Here is a 21,313-nt window from a genome sequence, read left to right on the forward strand (position 1 = left end):
CTAATGCACCTGGGAAAGCAGTGGAAGATGGCCCAAGTGCTTGGGCCCCTGTACCCATTTGGGAGACCCAGAGGAAGCTCCTGGCTTCAGCCTGGCCCAGCCCTGGCTGTTGCAGCCATTTGGGGAGCGAACCAGCAGATGGAAGACCTTTCTCTGTCTCTCCCTCTCTCTGTAACTCTACCTCTCAAATAAATAATCTTTTGAAAAAATAATTCAACGGAATTAGATAACTATTACATTCATATTACGAGTACCAATCCACACCAAGCCATAAACAAATGTATAAAAAAGATTATTACAAAGGAAAGTTAAAATGCCAATTGTCATAGGAGAGAAGAGATTCAAGTGAACATTTCCAGTGCATTTTATTCATAATGTAGCCATCTTCAAGGGGTTGGAGGGCTCACCTACGTCTTCTGAGTTCTTCTTGGTATCACGGGAGAGGCAGAACTTCCTCATTCCTTTTCCTGTCCAGAGTCACCGTCAGGCGCAGTCTTCGGCTTGTTAGATATTTCATAAATCTGAATAATAAGCTTCAGCTGATTGATGATTTCCTTATTTGCTGTTTTCATGTTAAACCCCAACATCTTCATAATAGTTTCTCGAAAGTCGACAAGCTACAAAGAATCACCACAAAAAATCAAAATATGTCATTAATTTGGGTGACCTGTTGGTACTGAAAATTGATATTAAACATTTCTATTAAATATATTCTACATTCAAACAGCATTTTTAAGCTAGAAAAATGGTCTCTTGTACACACAAGCTCATTCTTTAAAATTTCAGTAGCTTTTGAAGACTTCTCATTTCTAACACTTTTGTAAACTAAATTTTATTGTTCTTTGGGTTTTTTAAGATTTATTTTATTTATGTGAAAGGCAGAATGTCAGAGAGGGACAGGGACAAAGATCTATCTTGCATCTACTGGTTTCACTCCCCAAATGGCTGCAATAGCCAGGGCTGTGCCAGGCTGAAGCCAGGAGCCAGGAGCTTCTTCTGAGTCTCCTATGTGGATACAGGGGCCCAAGGACTTGGACCATCCTCCGCTGCTTTCCCAGGTGCATTAGCAGGGAGCTGGATGGGAAGTGGAGACTCCAGTGGGCGCCCATAAGAGGCCAGTGCTGCAGGCAGCAGCTTCACCCAGTACTCGACAACGCCGGCCCCGGTCTTTGTTATTTTTCATCTATAAGTTAATTACTTTGAGGAATTCTTTTTTTTATTTTTTAAATATTTATTTATTTAAAAGTCAGAATTACAGGCAGAGAGAGAGAGAGAGAGAGAGAGAGAGAGAGAGAAAACACGCTTCCATCTGCTGGCTCACTCCCCAGATGGCTGCAATGGCCAGGGCTGAGCCAGGCCCAAGCCAGGAGCTTCATCCAGGTCTCCCATGTGGGTGGCAGGGTGCAAGCAGTTGGGCATCTTCTGCTGCTTTTCCCAGGGCATTAGCAGGGACCTGGATCGGACGCGGAGCAGCCAGGACATGAGCCGGTGCACATATGGGATGCCGGCGTCACAGAGACTTTACCCTGTCCACCACAATGCCAGCCCCTACTTTTGGGACTTCTGATTTGCTGTATGATGTACTAGCAGTCTCCCAAATATATACATCTCTTCCTCCATCCTCCAAAACCCATGATGATCCACAGGGAGGGCAAATAAAACCACCGTAAATCACACCTAGAGCCTAAGTAAAGAATATCCAGACTTGGGTTTGCACCTGAGTAGGGGAAAGGAGGCAGCTCCATCAGAGACCGCCGCTGGATTCCTCTGCAGTAGAAGCCGACAATCTTCCCCCAGTCACAGGGCAGTTCATGAGGGAGCCGAATACATCTAAGACCTGGTGGGGAAAGCAAGGGGCTCGGAGACCCGGGCACCACAGGAGGCAGTGATGGAGGGCCGGGTTTCTAGGGAGAAAGGGGAGTGCCCGGCAGGGCGAGGTGACCATTGGAGGCTCACTAATAAAGGGAAGCAAAAAAGCAAACAAGAGGGGCTGGCGGGCTGCAGTCTGTAGGTGAAGCCGCTACCTGCAGTGCCAGCACCCCATATGGACACAGGTTTGAGTTCTGGCTGCTCCACTTCTGATCCAGCTCCCTGCTAATGTGCATATGGGAATGCAAGTGCTTGGGCCCCTGCACCTATGTGGGAGACCTGTAAGAAGCGCCTGGCTCCTGGATTTGACCTAGCTCAGCCCTGGCCTTTGCAGCCATTTGGGGAGTGAGCCAGCAGATAGAAGATTCTCTCTCTCTCTCTGTAATCCTTCCAAAGTAAATTTAAAAATAAAGAAAAAAAAAGGAAAAGAAAAAAATCTAACAAGAAATCCAAGGTCTTAAACAGACATTCATAAACCCTCACCACTAAAACAAAAGCCTTCAACTAATAAAGACTGCACTTGCTGGGCCAACAGCAGAGGGCGGTATTGAGTTGAGAAACCTGTAAGAAAACCCTGCCTCTGAGTAGCTCTGAGGGAGAGACACTGGGAGACAAGAGCAATTCAAGGGATTTCAAAACAAATTGATAATTGGCAAATTATATCCAAATAAAATTAAAAAGAAAAAGAAAGGTAGAACCATACAAACTGCTCAGATGGTAAAAATACTCTCCCTCACCCCTCCCCCCAGACAGCTGTGACACACAGGGGACATGTTTCATACAACACCCTATACCGTAAATTAAACATAAGTTAAAAAGAATTTGCAGAAATGGGAAAGAACATTTCTCTTCAATCAGAAACATAATAATTTAGACTAGAAATGGACAAAAAAGATGTCTAATGACTGAGGGAAGTGTTATTAAAATTAGGCAGGAGGGGCCTGTGCTGTGGCAGTGAGTTAAGCCAACACCTGCAACACCAGCATCTTATATGGATGCCAGTTCAATTCCCGGCTGCTCCACTTCTGATCCAGCTCCCTAATGTGCCTGGGAAAGCAGCAGAAGATGGCCCAAGTGCTTGGGCCCCTGCACCCACGTGGGAGACCCAGAGGAAACTACTGGCTCCTGGCTTCGGATCAGCCCAGCTCTGGCCGTTACGGCCATCTGGGGAGTGAACCAGTGGATGGAAGACCTTTCTCTCTCTCTCTCTCTCTCTCTCTCTCTCCTCTCTCTGCCTTTGCCTCTCTGTAAGTCTGCCTTTCAAATAAATAAATGTTTTTTAAAAATGATGAAAATCTAAGTAAGCTTAGAAGCACTACCATATGTCTCCTCCAAAGTGACACACATCATTTTCTCTGCACTTCCATTTCTCTCTCAGGACCATCCCTTCCTGGTCATTGTTAAGCTAAAATCATCGTATCCCATCCCTACCCACTGTGCATTACCAGAGATACGCATTTGACCTAAACTGTTCCAATAAGACCCTTTCTTGGGATTCTCGCTCCTGTCACAAACTAGACATAAAACTCCATGGTTGTCGGTGGAGAAACCCAACTGGCAAACAGTCCAGCTTACACAGCTTAGATGACAAGAAGGGAGGGCAAGAAAGGTTTCTTGGGGTTCCAGGTGCCGATCCTGGGGCCCAGGTGCATGGCTGCCCTCCCAGAGTTAGGTTCTTGAACTTGCCTTCGATTCTGGAACTCAATAAATTCCCTTTGTCTAAGTGACTTGGAGTCTATGTTAAGGTGGGCATTTAGCACTGCAACCAAATTCATCTTAATATGGTAATAAGAATAAAAACCTCTCGCTCCCGTCCTGAGACATCGTCCAGGGAGCTCTTTGCTGCGGAGAGCTGGGCAGCGACGCTGTCTGACATGGGACGGGCTCTCTCTGGGTCTGCTCTCGCTTCTTGCTCCGCAGGCTCTAATGCAGTTTTCACGCTCTCTGTTTTCCTGACTGCCTTCCCTTTCATGGTTTCAACTTTTGTTAAGGATTGGCGGAGCCTTTCGATTGTTTTGTCCTGAAACAGGGTACAAGGTGGGGGAAAGGGGAGAGACGACTGTAATTAGGTGATTGGCAGGCAGGTATGATCGCTTGTGTCTATATTATAGATATATATGTATATATATATATATGTATATAACATATAGAAAAGAAAAAAACACCACGATTTCTAAGGGCATTTCTTCAGCATCATACTCCTCAATAATCAACATTTACTTAGCATTTTTGTAAGCTGGGCTCTTGGAATTTAAGAGGCTTAGCACATTTTTCGTGCCCAGAAACAACTCATAGCCTACATTAATGAAAGGTGGAAAAGAAAAATAATTGGCTGTGCAGTAAGGTTACAGCGTTTACTGCTGATTAACTGGCACAGAGGTAGAACACTTGTTTGGCTTAAGGCATAATTTACATTTGAAATAATATACATGAAGTTAGATATGGAGAAGATCTAAAGACAGGTGGAAAAAAAAAAAAGGACTAAGGTATTAACCCCAACAAGAGACTACAGTACTCAGTGAAGATGCGACCCACGTCCCATACCACAGTACCTGGGTCCAGCGCCAGCACCAGCGCCACTCCCTGGCCTCCTCCAATATTTGCTTTGGGAGGCAACATATGTCTGCTGGAGGCAGCTGGAGAACTTGGTTGGGGTGCTCGCCACCACGTGCAAGGCCTGGGTTGAGTTATGGCTCCCGGGTTTGGCCTGGCCCAGCCTCAACTGTTGCAGGCATTTGAGGAGTGAACCAAACGATGGGAAATCTCTGTCTCTCTCTTTCTCTATGTCTCTACCTTTCAGATCAATAAATTTTTCAGAAGTTGAAAAAGCAAGAAATTTGCAATTGTAACACTTAAGATATCAGCTCCCTTTGTGAAAGAGGGAAGGTGACACAAGGATTGGCAATATTCTTTTTTTCAAAATGGGTAGTGGATTCACAAGCATCCAATTTTATAATTACACATACTTTAACACATATTATTTTGCACATATGTAAAATACATTGAATATTATTTTAAGTACAATAAGAGACATGCGACTAAAACAGGAATAGAGCAAAGCTTTGGTGAACTTTTGAAAGCCTCACTGCCCTTACTTACTTTAAGGGCATTTACTCTTGTCAGCTGAGTTTTCATATTTTTATTTGACAATTTCAAATCACTGAGCTGTTTCTGAAGTTTCTGAATTTTCTCCTCCAATTTTTGGGTCGTAGCAATCTGCAAATTCTGCCGAATCGTCAACAGCATTTGTTGTTTGTAGTCCTCCTCTAGCTGTCTGAACTTCTTGCCATGCTCATCTCTCTGGGAATTCTTACCCATGGGGTTTTCCTGTGTAGGGATCAACAGTAATGAAATAAAGACTTGTGCTTCAAGAAGTGTGTTCTACACTAGCGTAATACCACATACACGTAAGACTTACAAACCGCAGATTTAACAAGACCTCCATGAGGAAAAGTTTTTCACCATATATTTGCATTATCAAAGTAATTATTGGAATACACACACACACACACACACATATATGCACCTATATATTTTTTTAAGATTTATTTATTTTATTTGAAAGAAATAATTACAGAGAGAAAGAGAGTGTGCTTCTGGCCACTGGTTCATTTCCCAAATGGCTGCAATGGCCGGGGATGATCCAGTCTGAAGCCAGGAGCAGGGGCCCAAGCACTTGGACCACTTTCCACTGCTTTTCCAGGTGCATTAGCAGGGAGCTAAATTATAGGTGAAGCAGCCGGGACTCGAACCAGCAGCCATATGGGATGCCGGTGCTGCAGGCCTAGCCTTCTATGCCACAGCAGTGGTCCCTGTTCACCTATATATATATATATATATATATATATATATATAGGATAGGCAGAGTGGACAGTGAGAGAGAGAGAGAGAGAGAGAGAGAGAGAAAGGTCTTCCTTTGCCATTGGTTCACCCTCCAATGACCGCCGCGGCCTGCGCATCGCACTGATCCGAAGCCAGGAGCCAGGTGCTTCTCCCGGTCTCCCATGCGGGTGCAGGGCCCAAGCACTTGGACCATCCTCCACCGCCTTCCCGGGCCATAGCAGAGAGCTGGCCTGGAAGAGGGGCAACCGGGACAGAATCCGGCGCCCCGATCGGGACTAGAACCCGGTGTGCCGGCACCGCAAGGTGGAGGATTAGCCTGTTGAGCCACGGCGCCGGCCTGTTCACCTATATTTTAACACTGGTTATCTCCAAGTGCTGGGGTCACTGGTATTTCTAATTTTCTTGGTTCTACTATTCTGTACTTATTTTATTTATTTATTTATTTGAAAGAGTTACACAGAGAGAGGAGAAGCAGAGAGAGAGAGAGAGGTCCTCCATCTGATGGTCCACTCCCCAAATGACTGTAACGGCCAGAGCTGCGCCGATCTGAAGTCAGGAGCCAGGAGCTTCCTCCACGTCTCCCACGTGGGTGGACTTGGGCCATCTTCTACTGCTTTCCCAGGCCATAGCAGAGAGCTGGATCAGAAGCGGAGCAGCCAGGACTCAAACCAACGCCCACATGGGATGCCGGTGCTTCAGGCCAGGGCGTTAACCCACTGCTCACAGTGCTGGCTCCTATTCTGTACTTTATAAATTTCACTAATTCACATGGATTAATTTTATTATGAGAAAACAATTAGATAAATTGTTTTGACAAATGTTTTACTGCATTAAAAGTTATAAATCAAGCAACATATTATGGAACAAGAAGCAGAATAGCATCACTTTCCACAATAACAACCCTGGAGGAGCACGTATTTGGCCTAGTGGCTAAGAAGCTACTGCAGGGACAGGCGCTGTGGCATAGCGGGTACCTACAGCGCCACAACACTGGCCCCCACAATGGCTATTGAGATGCAGTAAGCAGGGGCCGGCACTGTGGAGTAGCCGGTAAAGCCGCCTGCAGTGCATCCCATATGGGCACCGGTTTGAGTCCTGGCTGTTCCACTTCCGACCCAGCTCTCTGCTATGGCCTGGGAAAGCAGTGGAAGATGGCCCAGTGCTTGGGCCCCTGCACCCATGTGGGAGACCCGGAAGAAGCTCCTGGCTCCTGGCTTCGGATCGGCATAGCTCCAGGCATTGCCACCATCTGGGGAGTGAACCAGTGGATGGAAGACCTCTCTCTCTCTCTCTCTCCTTCTCTCTCTCTCTGCTTCTCCTTCTCTCTCTGTGTAACTCTGACTTTCAAGTAAATAAATAAATCTTTAAAAAGAGAGAGAGAGAGAGATTCAATAAGCAGAGAGTTGGGGAGGTTATTATTGTTTTCTTCAACTCTTAACACGGCGTAAGACGTTGTGAGAGGCCTGTGTGACTTGTGTATTCTTAAACTACAGCATTTAAAGTTTCATGAGAAAATGAATCGTTTTCTTTCACATATTCAAGGACAGAGGCTGGATTCACCATTGAGTTTTTTTTTTTTTTTTTTTTTTGACAGGCAGAGTGGATAGTGAGAGAGAGAGACAGAGAAAAAGGTCTTCCTTTTTGCCGTTGGTTCACCCTCCAATGGCCGCTGCAGCTGGCGCATTGTGCTGATCCGAAGCCAGGAGCCAGGTGCTTCTCCTGGTCTCCCATGCGGGTGCAGGGCCCAAGCACTTGGGCCATCCTCCACTGCCTTCCCGGGCCATAGCAGAGAGCTGGCCTGGAAGAATGGCAACCGGGATAGAATCCGGCGCCCCAACTGGGACTAGAACCCAGTGTGCTGGCGCCACAAGGCGGAGGATTAGCCTGTTAAGCCACGGCGCCGGCCCACCATTGAGCTTTGTGGAGTACATTTTAAAAAATTTTTTAATTAATTTTTTAAGGAATACAAATTTCATAAGTACAACTTTAGGAATATAGTGATTCTTCCCACCATACCCACCCTCCCACCCATACCCCCACCCCTCCTCCTCTTCCCTCTCCCATTCCCAGTCCCATTCTCCATTAAGATTCATTTTCAATTAACTTTATACACAGAAGACCAACTCTATACTAAGTACAGATTTCAACAATTTGCACACACATACACACACAAACTATTCAAGAAGTAGTTTTATTGTTAATTCTCCTAATACAACTCACTGAGGACAGAGGTCCTGCATGGGAAGTTAGTGACAGTGACTCCTGTTGTTAATTAACACTCTTATGTATGACATCAGTGACCACAGGAGGCTCTTGCCATGAGCTGCCTAGGCTATGGAAGACTTTTGAATCCATAAACTCCGTCAGTATTTGGACAAGGCCATAAGTAAAGTGGAAGTTCTCTCCTCCCCTTAGAGAAAAGTACATCCTTTGATGGCCACTTCTTTTGTGGAGTGCATTGCTACCCTCACTTCACTGAGTGCAAGAAATTTCCAAAGCCTGGGTCCTCACTGAGCACTGGGTGAGTGAACGGCTGAAGCCTGTGTGAGTGAATGGTTAGTGAGTGAGTGAGCCACAGCCGTTACAAAAACCACAGAGCACAGGTTTGGGATTGGCCGGTAATTCAAGTGAAAATAAATTGTCTTGCAACCTACGTATTTCCACCCCACTTTTAGGATTGCATTTTCCGCTGCAGATGCAGGCAAACAGGCGGTAGAGAAACTAAGGGTCCGTGCAGTAATTATTGGGGGACATCATCAATGTCGTCACTAGTACCCATCAGTATCCAGCTGTCACTGTGCCTGAAGCCCCACCTTTAGAGAGCCATTCCTTGGTGAGCCTTTCCTTCTAAGCCTCTTCTAAAGCGCAGTCAGATTTCCATCGGGGCTGATGTGGTGCAGCAGGTTAAGCTGCTGCCTGGGACGCCAGCAGCCTGTAGCAGAGCCCAGCTTCCTGCCAATGTGCCTGCTACGGCAACGGAAGACGGCCCGAGCGTCTGGGCCCCTGCCGCCCGTGTGGGAGACCAGGATGGAGTTCCCGGCTTCTGACGTCAGTTCGGCCCATCCCTTGCTGGGAAGGGAATCAACAGATGGAAGATTCTCTCTCCCTCACCCTAACTTTCAAATAAATAAATAGATAAACCTTTAAACCATTACATATATGCACAACAGAGAAATGGGAAGAGGCTTCTTGGTAACATCGGAAGCTTTAAGAGTTCATTGCAAAGTTTCCTCCTTTTTCCATTATTAAGAGAAGTGTAATATATTTTGATCCTGTTTTATGAAAAAAGGTAAGTTTCAAGAATTGTTAATTCCTCCAATCTGAGTGAGCTGAATGACACTGCCAATCACGATGTATAATGGGGTTATGAACATTTAAAGTCACACTTGTTTTACATATTGCTATAATAAAAAGTGTCTGTGTTTGGAAAAAAAAAACATGTAAATAGTACTAACAGCTTTAAACACTAAACAACGTTAAAGTTACTAATAAAATACAGAGTTTCACTGAAATGCCTGCACTTCAGGAAATTCTTACTTTCTTCCTGTCCGAGTCCAATTTCCTCTGGAAAAAGTCATCGATAGCAATGCTTCCTTCCAGGCGTCTCAGGGGTCTTTTCTGCTCCCAGTAACTCTCCTCCCTGGGGGATGGCTCCTGAGCCGCGTCTTCACCGAGAGGGTGCAGCTGCGCCAGCTGCTTCGTGAGCAGCTGGATCTCCTGCTGAAGGTCTTCCGTTCTCTGCAAGGAAACGTGCGGCACAAGACTCCTGAGGCTCTCTGCTTTCTACATCGTTTCAACACGCGCACGGGTTTTACGTATATGGACACTGTGGCAGCATCAAGTTACTAGGTAGAGAGCTGGGAAGGCCTCTTAGGAAAATTTGACATGAAGGAGGGAACCTTCCAAAAGTTCATTTTTTAAAAAATGCACATTAGGCCAGCGCCGTGGCTTAACAGGCTAATCCTCCGCCTTGCAGCGCCGGCACACCGGGTTCTAGTCCCGGTGGGGGCGCCGGATTCTATCCCGGTTGCCCCTCTTCCAGGCCAGCTCTCTGCTATGGCCCGGGAAGGCAGTGGAGGATGGCCCAAGTGCTTGGGCCCTGCACCCGCATGGGAGACCAGGAGAAGCACCTGGCTCCTGGCTTCGGATCAGCGAGATGCACCGGCTGCAGTGGCCATTGGAGGGTGAACCAACGGCAAAAAGAAAGACCTTTCTCTCTGTCTCTCTCTCTCTCTCTCTCTCTCACTATCCACTCTGCCTGTCAAAAAGAAAAAAAAAAATGCACATTAGCTGGCGCTGTGGCTCACGTGGTTAATCCTCCACCTGCGGCGCCAGCATCCCATATGGGTGCCAGGTTCTAGTCCCGGCTGCCCCTCTTCCAGTCCAGCTCTCTGCTGTGGCCTGGGAGTGCAGTGGAGGATGGCCCAAGTGCTTGGGCGCCTGCACCCACATGGGAGACCAGGAAGAAGCTCCTGGCTTCGGATCGGCGCAGCACGCTGGCCGTAGCAGCCATTTGGGGGGTGAACCAACGGAAGGAAGACCTTTCTCTCTGTCTCTCTCTCTCACTGTCTATAACTCTACCTGTCAAATTTAAAAAAAAAAATGCACATTATAAGGGCAGGAATTTATCCTAGCAGTTGACTCCTGTATGCATATGAGCGTACCGGGTCAGTACTCAGCTCCATCCTGACTCTCTGACTCTCCTGCTAAGGCAAACCCTGAAACCAGCAGCGATGGCTCAAATTATTGCATGTAGAGAGCATCCCTGTCGGAGACAAGATTGCATTCCCGGCTCCCAATTTCAGCCCAGGCACCACCTGGCTGTTGTTGGCATTCTCTCTCTCTTTCTCTCTCTCTCAATCTCCCTCTGCATCTCAAATTAAAAAAAAAATAATAATAATAGAAAGAAAGAAAACATATACAAATATTCATAGATTTTTAAAAAAATGTTTATACCTAAGTAAATGTATCTTAATTTCATTTTTTCCACAAACTTTTTTGAATACTCTCCTAAGAATTGGTTGAAAAACTAAAGTAAGTGCTCGCTTCGGCAGCACATATACTAAAATTGGAACGATACAGAGAAGATTAGCATGGCCCCTGCGCAAGGATGACACGCAAATTCGTGAAGCGTTCCATATTTTTATGTGGGTGCAAACTGTTGAAATCTTTATACTAAATTGATCTTCTGTATATAAAGAGAATTGAAAATGAATCTTGATGCAAATGGAAGGGGAGAGAGAGTGGGAGAGGGGAGGGTTGCGGGTGGGAGGGAAGTTATGGGAGGGGGAAGCCATTGTAATCCATAAGCTGTACACTGGAAATTTATATTCATTAAATAAAAGTTAAAAAAAAAAAGAAAAACTAAAGTAAAAGTTTATATATACAAAAATAAGACATTATACTTAGTTCTGAAAAATAAAGTTGTGCAATGAATTTTAAGAGAGCACAGTATTAAAACATTGGAACTCAAAACAGACTTAATAGTAGCAGGTTTCACTAACACATGGAATGTGAGCAATTTCTCATCATTTGACTTTTTAAAAAAAAAGATTGATTTATTTATTTGAAAGGCGGAGTTACAGAGAGGCAGAGGCAGAGAGAGAGAGAGAGGTTTTCCATCCACTGGTTCACTCCACAAATAGCCAAAACAGCCAGAGCTGGGACAACCCGAAGCCAGGAGCTAGGAACTTCTTCCAGGTCTCCCACACGGGTACAGGGGCCCAAGCACCTGGGCCATCCTCCACTGCTTTCCCAGGCCATACAAGAGAGCTGGATGGGAAGTAGAGTAGCTGGGACTTGAACTGGCACCCACATGGGATGGCGGCACTGCAGGCGGCGGCTTTACCCGCTACACCACAGCTACAGCATAGTCTGGCCCCATCATTCGACTTTTAGGATGAGGTGTTGTGAGTTTTGCTAAAATGGTTTGGACTCAGACAAAGGGACGGATCCACTCCAACCTGCTCCGTCGATCGTATGACAGCCTTCCCCCAGTAAATGCAGGCTTGTGCTGAGCCTGATTGGCTCAGCATGCAAACACCGTCTTCCACCACGCCATTATGTTTAGTCAATATTTGTCGAGCTTAGAACCATACTAAGCCGGCGCCGTGGCTTAACAGGCTAATCCTCTGCCTTGCGGCGCCGGCACACCGGGTTCTAGTCCCGGTTGGGGCGCCGGATTCTATCCCGGTTGCCCCTCTTCCAGGCCAGCTCTCTGCTATGGCCCGGGAAGGCAGTGGAGGATGGCCCAAGTCCTTGGGCCCTGCACCCGCATGGGAGACCAGGAGAAGCACCTGGCTCCTGGCTTCGGATCAGCGAGATGCACCGGCTGCAGCGGCCATTGGAGGGTAAACCAACGGCAAAAAGGAAGGCCTTTCTCTCTGTCTCTCTCTCTCACTATCCACTCTGCCTGTCAAAATAAATAAAAATTAAAAAAAAAAAAGAACCATACTAAGCATTTATCATGTGTTAACCCATTTCATTCTGGCCATCGCAATCCTGTGAGGTGGGAACTACCTCATTCTACAAATGAAAATAAGGCCCAGAGAGAGTACGTATCGTGCTGAAGTACACACAGCTGGCCAGAGGCAGCACTGGGGTTCAGCCCGGGCTCTGTGCTCCTAATAGGCTTGCGTCATACTGAGCGACCTCTTCTCTCCTTTGACTACAGTAATAGAAGTAAAATGACGACTCGGAGCCACAGATTCTCCAGGTTGGACAGTGTCAACTCCTACAGGAGAAAAGACTGGAATCCTCGAACCTGTCGGTGCACTTACGGATTTCCAGGACTGCTCGTTGGCTCCGATCTCCTGAATGCGCTCCTTCACCGCGTCCTCCGTGGCCGCTATGGGGCCGACGCTGTCACTCAGCAGAGTGGCCAGCTGGCTCAGCAGCTGCTGGTACTGGGACTGCCCCGCGTCGGTGCCCCTGGCACACAGACCCGGACGGCTGTCTGACTCGGGTGTTTGCTTTTCTTTGTGGATCAAATCTTGCTGGCATTTTTCCCAGATTTTCTGCCCGTCTTTTGGTCCTTCAGAGTGGAAGATGTCCCTCTCAAAGTTCTTGGCCAGGGGAGCTTCACCCTTGTCCTAAAAATACCAACCCAGAGGTTACAATTTCCGTGTCCAGTTTAACGTATCTACTCCTCTGCTCCTGAAATGTAAATATGCCACAATAGAAAGAATCGCAGTGACAACAGAGACTGGGGCACATTCAAAAGAACTGAACTAGAACAGCAAGAGGAACCGAAACAGTGAGCTGGGGAAATTGCTTTGGGAACGTAGGAAATTTAGCTGAGAGAAGCAGCTAACAAAACAGCCCCAGCGGGTAACGGATAATTCCTCACAGAAAATGCATGTAGAAGGAATGAGAGAAATTTAGAAATCAGCATTTTGCAACTCCTAATGAAATAAATGATTCAGGGGGCTGGCGCTGTGGCTCAGCGGGTTAAGCCACCGCCTGCAGTGTTGGCATCCCGTATGAGTGCCAGTTCAAGACCCGGCTGCTCCACTTCAGATCCAGCTCCCTGCCAATGGGCCTGGGAAAGCAGTGGAAGATGCCCCGAGTGCTTGGGCCCCTGGACCCATGTGGGAGACTCAGAAGCAGCTCTGGGCTTCTGTCTTCAGCCTGGCACAGCCGCAGCCATTGACGTAATTTGGGAGTGAACCAGCAGATGGAAGATATCTCTCTCTCTCTCTCTCCCTCCCTCCCTTCCTCTGTAACTCTGCCTTTCAAATAAATCAAAATAAATTTAGAAAAAAAAGAAAGAAATGATTCAGGTAAGGGCCTCTGATGAATGCTAAGATCATTAAGTGAAAAGTTAACAGGGAAATGTTTATTCCCATGAAGATGCAATCATGTTATGGAATCTAATTTATTCATAACAATTCTGCTGATAAAGAAAAGAGAAGTCGCATTTGTTTGCCCAGGCCTTTCCTCTGTGTTCCTGTAATCAACCGGCTCCCCCTGTACACACGACTGGAAAAAGTCACAGCTTCCCACAGGAGACTCCTCCACAGCCTCCTCCCACCTTCCCGCACCTGCAGCCCTGGGAGCTGAGCAAGGAAGCACAGCTTCAGAGCTTTCTGTCCTGTGGAACTGAGAAGTAGGACCGCTGCGAGCCTGGCAATCGGTGCGCTTGCGCACAAAAAGGCGGGATAAAAGGGTGGGGTAGAAAAGCTCAGAGATGCATAGAATCTGATTCCGGCAGAATTTTTCAAAGATGTGAAAGAAGAAAAAAAATGAGATTATTATTGTGAATTACTTGGGAGAGGCAAAGAAAGACTGGGATTCATTTAAGTTACTTTGAAAGTAGTTGCTAAATTTGGGGTAAAGAAGTCTAATATTTTTTAAAATGATTTTATTTTTTTTCTGAAGATGTATTTATTTATTTGAGACTCAGAGTTAGAGAGAGAGAGAGAGAGGCCTTCCATCTGCTGGTTCACTCCCCAGATGGCTGCAACGGCCAGAGCTGGACCTATCCAAAGGCAGGAGCCAGGAGCCTCCCTCGGGTCTCCCATGTGGGTGCAGATGGCCAAGCACTTGGAACATGTTCCGCTGCTTTCCCAGGTACACCAGCAGAGAGCCAGATTGGAAGTGGAGTAGCCAGGACCCAAACCAGCGCCCACGTGGGACGCAGGCACCGCAGGCCTCGGAGGACTATCCTACTACACCACAGTACCGACCCGATCTATTGATTTTACAGACAGACAACAGAGCTCCCATTCACTGGCTCAGTCCCCAAATGCTCACAAAGGGCCAGGGCTTGGCCAGGTTGAAGCCAGGAGCCCAGAACTGAACCAGGTCTCCCACATGGATGGCAGGAACCCAACTTCTAGAGCCATCGTCGCTGCCTCCCAGGGTGTGCGTTAGCGGGGAGCTGAGTCAGGAGCCAGAGCTGGGACTCAAACCCAGGGCTCTGACGTGGGATACAACATCTCAACCCACGGGCCAAATGCTGGCCCTGCCGAAGTGTTTGGATGGAATGCTTCACATGAATCAGGCCACGGAGGACCTTATTTTACACTGAGATTACATAATGAACGGCCAGGCTTCATGATAACTTGCACCACTTCCTTGACAATGGTCTGACTGATCTTCTGCCAGACTTCTGTAACAGCCTCTGCGCATCCTGTGGTCATGCCCTCCTGAGGTCGGCCTCTCCTCCTTCTTCTAAACCCAACTCATGCCACAATTCTGGATTCCAGCGGCCAGTGTAGACCACCCACCAAACGACTTCGCTTTGTGGTTCCTGGGTCTCTGTCCCCACACATCCACCACTCAGATTTTGTCAGCAGCAGGAGTTGATCCACACAGGAAGATTTCCTTGTCGGACCACCACCACCTTTCCTCCCAGTTCCGTCACAGCCCCTCTCGCTCTAACCATTTCTTTAACATCACAGGGACCATCAGGCTTGTCTTGTACTTTTTCTCCATACATCAAAAACGTGGCTGGGGCAGGCATTCTGGCATAACTGGTAAAGCCACCACCTGCGACACTAGCATCCCACATGGGTTCCAGTTCGAGTTCCGGCTGCTCCACTTCTGATCCAGCTCCCTGCTAATGGCCTGGGAAAGCAGTGGAGATGGCCCAAGTGCTTGGGCTCCTGTTACCCATGTGGGAGACCAAGGTAAAGCTCCTGGCTCCTGGCTTCTGCCTGACCCAGCCCTGGTAGTTGTGGCCAGTTGGAGAGTGAATCAATGGATGCAAGATCTGTGCCTCTCCCTCTCTCTGTGTAACTGACTTTCAAATAAATAAATCTTTTTTTTAAAAGATTTATTTGTTTATTTGGAAGTCAGAGTTAGAGAGAGAAGGAGAGTCAGAGAGAGAGAGAGAGAGAGAGACAGAGAGAGAGGTCTTCTATCCACCTGTTCACTCCCCTATTGGCCACAATGGCCAGAGCTGTGCTGATCCGAAGCCAGGAGCCAGGAGCTTCTTCCGGGTCTCCCACGCGGGTGCAGGGGCCTAAGCACTTGGGCCATCTATTACTGCTTTCCCAGGCCATAGCAGAGAGCTGGATTGGAAGAAGAGAAGCCGGGTCTCAAACTGGCACCCATATGGGATGCTGGCACTTCAGGCCAGGGCATTAACCCGCTGCGCCACAGCGTCGGTCCCAATAAATAAATCTTTTAAAAAAGGAAGAACCAGCAAACCATTGAACATTTACAATTATCTCCCGGAGTAACACAAGGTCATAAAAACCCCGTTACTTTAGATATCAATCAAAATTTGTTCTCGGCTGGCGCCTCAGCTCACTAGGCTAATCCTCCACCTGTGGCGCTGCCACCCTGGGTTCTAGTCCCAGTTGGGGCGCCGGATTCTGTCCCCGTTGCTCCTCTTCCAGTCCAGCTCTCTGCTGTGGCCCAGGAGTGCAGTGGAGGATGGCCCAGGTGCTTGAGCCCTGCACCCCCATGGGAGACCAGGAGAAGCACCTGGCTCCTGGCTTCGGATCGGTGCAGTGCGCTGGCTGTAGCGGCCATTTGGGGGGTGAACCAATAGAAGGAAGACCTTTCTCTCTGTCTCTCTCTCTCACTGTCTAACTCTGCCTGTCAAAAAAAAATTTTTGTTCTGACCTTCACTGCGAAAATATCCAAGGAATCTTCTTGTCCTTTCGTATTCAGATAGGGGGTGAATCTGCTGGCATCGGATAACGATAACTTTTTCTCCAAGAGGTCAGCTTTTCGCTCTGCTTTTTCTCTTTCAACCAGATGGATCCTGTGTGAGACATCAGTAGGGAAGAATATCATGAAACCAACCCACCCAATTTTCTTTTCTTCTTAAAGATTTATTTTATTTATTTGAAAGACATAGTTACAGAGAGAGAGAGAGAGAGAGAGAGAGAGAGAGAGGTGTTCCATCCGCTGGTTCACTCCCTAGATGGCCACAATGGCCAGAGCTGCACTGATCCGAAGCCAGGAGCCAGGAGCCAGACGCTCCTTCTGGGTCTCCCATGTGGGTGTAGGGGCCCAAGGACTTCTACTGCTTTCCTAGGCCATAGCAGAGAGCTGGATTGGAAGTGGAGCAGGCAGGACTTGAACCGGCGCCCATATGGGCTGCCACTGCAGGCCAGGGCTTTAACCTGCTGTACCACAGCACCGGCCCCCAACCCAACCAATTTTCAAATCTAATTTGAAAATAAGAAAAAAGAGACATTCCCTATTTAAAACATATTAAACAGCTGTATCAAATTAAAATGCATCTTTGTGAAAAGAGTGGCAGTGATGAGTGTACATCTAGGTTGAGTCAGATGCAGAGAGGAAAAAATCTGGTGTGAAGTCCAGTAGTGGTTTCCATGGCAGAGGTCAATTTTTTTTAAAGGTTTATCTATTTATTTATTTAGAAGGCAGTGTTACAGAAAGGCAGAGGCAGAGAGAGAGAGGTCGTCTACCCCCTGGTTCACTGCCCAAATGGGTGCAACAGCCAGAGCTGCACCTATCCGAAGCCAGGAGCCAGGAGCTTCTTCAAGGTCTCCCACATGGGTGTCAGGGGCCCAAGCACTTGGGTCATCTTCCTCTGCTTTCCCAGGCCATTAGCAGGGGGCTGGATTGGAAGTGGAGCAGCCGGGACTCGAACTGGCTACCATATGGGATGCCGGCAGTGCAGGTGATGGCCTTAGCCTCTAAGCCACAGCTCTTGCCCCTAGAAGTCAAGTTTGAAACCTTCCATTTTCAAAGTGAAATTTGGTTATGAACAGCTGTCTGCCACTATGCAATATTGTGATGTCCGGAAGTTCCACTTGGCTACAAGTACTCCTAATTCAACAAGATCCAAATGAGGTCTTTAGTTGGGATTGTTGAGGAGAAAGGAATTAGAAATATGAGAATGTTTACACAAAGTTCAGGGAAATGCATATTATATAAAAACTATGCATGGATTTAATTTTTTTGGCACCAAAAAGACACCCCCCCCCTTTTTTTTTTTAGAAAAGCAGAGATAGAGACAAAGAGAAAGAGGCAGAAACAGATATCTCCCATCTGCTGGTTCACTCCCCAGATGCTCACAACAACTTTGCCTGAGCTGACACTGGGATCCAGGAACATGGCCCAGGTTTTCCATGTGGGTGTTAGGGACTCAGATATCTTGAGTCATCACCAACGCCTCCCAGGGTCTGTATTAGCAGGAAACTGAAGTTAGGAGTGGAACTGGTACTGGAACCAGGCATTGCAACATGGGATACTGGTGTCCCAAGTGGCATCTTAACTGTTAAACCAAACATCAACCCAAACTTATCTTTTCATCCCAGTTTTACATGAACTTCTTGGAAGTACACTGACAATGGTACAGTAAGAGAGAAAATCATATGTAAAAACTTGTTTAATCATCAGATACATAAACAGATGAGATAGAAGTTGCTAATTATTTGATTCTTGTTTTGATTACCAATAGATAAATGTTGGCAATACTTTCTACCGTAAAGTTTCAGGACATACTCTTTTTTCCTAAAGATTTGTTTATTTATTTGAAAGGCAGAGATACAGAGAGAGAGAGAGAGAGAGAGATCCTCCATCTACCAGCTCTACCCCCAAAATGGCTGCAACAACAAAGGCTGGGCCAGGCCAAGGCCAGGAGCCTGGAACTCCATCCTGGTCTCCCGCATGGGTGGCAGGGGTCCAAGTAGTTGGGGGATCCCTTCCCAGGCACATTAGCAGAGAGTTGCATAGGAAGCAGAGTAGCTGGGACTCCAACCAGCTCATATGGGATGCTGGCATTGCAATCTGTAGTTTAACCCACTGTGCCATAAACCCAGCCCCAAATTCTATCTTTTTTATGTCATCTTCTGTCTAAGAATTATATCTAATAGAATTAGTGAATTTAAGTCAGGTCAAGATAAATTATACAAATGATTTAAAGAGGGATTTTTCAATTCAAAAAATCATAATAGAGACATCTGGAACACACGCAAACATTTAACACACCTGTAACTGTATCCTGAGGGTAAGAGTAGGCAGAATGGGACAGAAACAGTACTTGAAAGTACAATTTCCAAGGTTCCAAGTCTGATGAAAGACATCAGTTGACAGATTCCATAAATACTGCAAATCCCAGTCAGGATAAACGCAAAGTAAGCAATACCAAGACATATCATTGTCCAATTGCTAAAACCATTAAAAACAGCTAGAGAAAAAGCACAAACCATTCAACGTTATAACTTTAGGACTTGCAACTTACTTTTCAACAAAAACCATAACAATCGGAATAACTGAATGACAACTTGAAGTGCTGAAAGGAAAAATACTACACACTGTGAAATTATCCTTCAATGAAGCCAAAGTAAACATGGTCACAGAAGGGGGGAAATATGGAAAAATACATTGTCAGAAGAATTGTACTTGGGCCAGAGTTAAAGCACAGTGGGTGACGCTGCCACTTGGGATGCCAACATCCCATATGAGCACCAGTTTATGTCCTGGCTGCTCCACTCTGACCCAGCTCCCTGCCAATGGCCTGGGAGAGCAGTAGAAGACAGCCCAAGTGCTTGGGCCCCTGCACCTGCGTGGGAGACCCAGAAGAGGCTACTGGCTCCTGGCTTCAGTCTGCTCCAGCTGCCATATGGGAAGTGAACCATCAGATAGAAGATCTCTCTCTCTGTCTCTCATCTCTCCTTCTCTCTGTGTAACTCTCCCGCTCAAATTTTTTTAAAAGATTTATTTATTTATTTGAAAGCCAGAGTTACAGAGAGGCAAAGGCAGAGAGAGAGAGAGAGAGAGAGAGAGAGAGAGGTCTTCCATTTGCTGGTTTACTCCCCAGTTGACTGCAATGGCCACAGCTGCACTGATCCAAAGTCAGGAGCCAGGAGCTTCTTCTGGGTCTCCCACATGGGTGCAGGGGCCCAAGCACTTGGGCCATCCTCTACTGCTATCCCAGGCCACAGCAGAGAGCTGGATTGGAAGAAGAGCAGCCAGGACTGGAACCAGCACCCTATGGGATGCTGGCACTGCAGGCAGTGGCTTTACCCACTATGCCACAGTGCCGGCCCCTCTCTCAAATTTTTAAAAATTCTCTTAAAAAATAATTGTAGTATAAAAGATCACACCAGAACATGTTCAATATGTAAGAGATTCTCTGATGGCCGCAGGGAGCTCTAGGACAGCATGCAGAACATTGGTGGGCAATAAAACAGTAATACAGCTTAGAATTCATGATGTACGGAAAAGTAAACTATAACAATATTACAGGGGCAAGAGAAGGTAAATGGAATTAAACTGTCATACATTTTTTACACAGGAGATAACATAAAAATGCTAATCTGGGGGCCAGAGCTGTGGCACAGCGTGTAAAGCCATAGCTTTCAGTGCTGGCATCCCATATGGGTACCGGTTCGAGTCCCAGGTGCTCCACTTCCAATCCAGCTCCCTGCTAATGCACCTGGGAAAGCAGCAGAGGATGGCCCAAGTGCTTGGGCCCCTGCACTCATGTGGGTTGCCCAGAGAAAGCTCCTGGCTCCTGGCTTTGGCCAGGCCCAGCACTGGTTGTTGTGGCCACTTGGGGAGTAAAACAGTGAGTGGAAGATTCCTCTCTCTGTCTTCCTTGTCTCTCTCTGTAACTCTGCCTTTCAAATAAATAAAATAAATCTTTTTTTAAACAATGCTAAATTAGAATGTAATAAATCCACTGTACACATTTCAGGTTTATTTATGTATTTAAAAGGCAGAGTTACTGAGATAGAAAGAGAGAGAGACAGACAGAAAGAGAGAGCCACGGCTCTGGCCCCCAATATGCATTTTGCAATCACAAAATCTAGGACAAAAATTAAATGATAATTGAAAAGACCTTAAAAAGTTAATACAGGAGAAAAATGAAATAAGAACTTTATTGGGGCTGGCGCTGTGGTGCAGTGGATTAAGGCCCCAGCCTGTGGCACCAGCATCCCATAAGGGTGCCGGTTCAAGTCCCAGCTGCTCCTCTTCCAGTCCAGCTCCTTGCTAAGGCCTGGGAAAGCAGTAGAAGATGGCTCAAGTCCTTGGGCCCCTGCACCTGTGTGGGAGACTTGGAAGAAACTCCTGGCTCCTGGCTTCAGACTGGTGCAGCTCCAGCCATTGCGGTCATTTGGGGAGTGAACCAGTGGAATGAAAGACCTCTCTCTCTCTCTACCTCTCTCTGCCTTTCCTTCTCTCTCTGTGTAACTCTTTCAAATAAATAAATCTTAAAAACAAACAAAACACAGCTGCTCTGCTTCCCATCCAGCTGCCTGCTAATGTGCCTGGGAAGGCAGCAGAAGATGACCCCAGTGCCTGGGCCCTGTCATCCATGTGGAAGACCCTGATGGAGTTCCCTCCTGCCTTCAGCCTGGCCCAGCCCTGGCTGTTTCAGCTATCTGGGGACTGGACCAGCAGATCTCTCTCTCCTTCTCTCTCTCTCTGGTCTTTAAAATAAAATTATATGAATCAAGAAAAGCGACACCTACAAAGCAGGAGATGGGCCCTCACCAGAAGCAGATCAGCTGGTGCCTAGACTTCTGGATTTCAGAACCGTGAGAGAGAAATTGCTGGCTGCCGCCTGCAGTGCCAGCATCCCATATGGACATTGGTTCAAGACCTGGCTGCTCCACTTCCAATCCAGCTCTCTGCTATGGCCTGGGAAAGCAGTGGAAGATGGCCC

The 21,313-nt window shown here is 47.0% G+C and overlaps 1 protein-coding gene and 1 non-coding gene across 2 annotated transcripts in view; one reads left to right on the forward strand and one right to left on the reverse strand.

Moving 5' to 3' along the window:
• Positions 1 to 385: 385 nt before the first annotated feature.
• LOC133751585 (coiled-coil domain-containing protein 170-like) overlaps positions 386 to 21,313 on the reverse strand; it is a 54,884-nt gene continuing 33,956 nt past the window's right edge. The window contains exons 5-10 of the mRNA XM_062181720.1: positions 16,288 to 16,429; positions 12,492 to 12,803; positions 9,250 to 9,450; positions 4,969 to 5,196; positions 3,671 to 3,889; positions 386 to 617 (exon numbers count right to left, since the gene is read on the reverse strand). Coding sequence (XP_062037704.1) covers positions 456 to 617; positions 3,671 to 3,889; positions 4,969 to 5,196; positions 9,250 to 9,450; positions 12,492 to 12,803; positions 16,288 to 16,429 — 1,264 coding nt within the window. The 3' untranslated portion in view covers positions 386 to 455. The remainder of the gene's footprint in view (positions 618 to 3,670; positions 3,890 to 4,968; positions 5,197 to 9,249; positions 9,451 to 12,491; positions 12,804 to 16,287; positions 16,430 to 21,313) is intronic.
• On the forward strand, positions 10,751 to 10,857 carry LOC133751744 (U6 spliceosomal RNA). Its single transcript, XR_009864843.1, has one exon. It is a non-coding gene; the product is annotated as a U6 spliceosomal RNA (small nuclear RNA).

This window comes from Lepus europaeus, chromosome 22, assembly GCF_033115175.1.
Source record: "Lepus europaeus isolate LE1 chromosome 22, mLepTim1.pri, whole genome shotgun sequence".
NCBI lineage: Eukaryota > Metazoa > Chordata > Mammalia > Lagomorpha > Leporidae > Lepus > Lepus europaeus.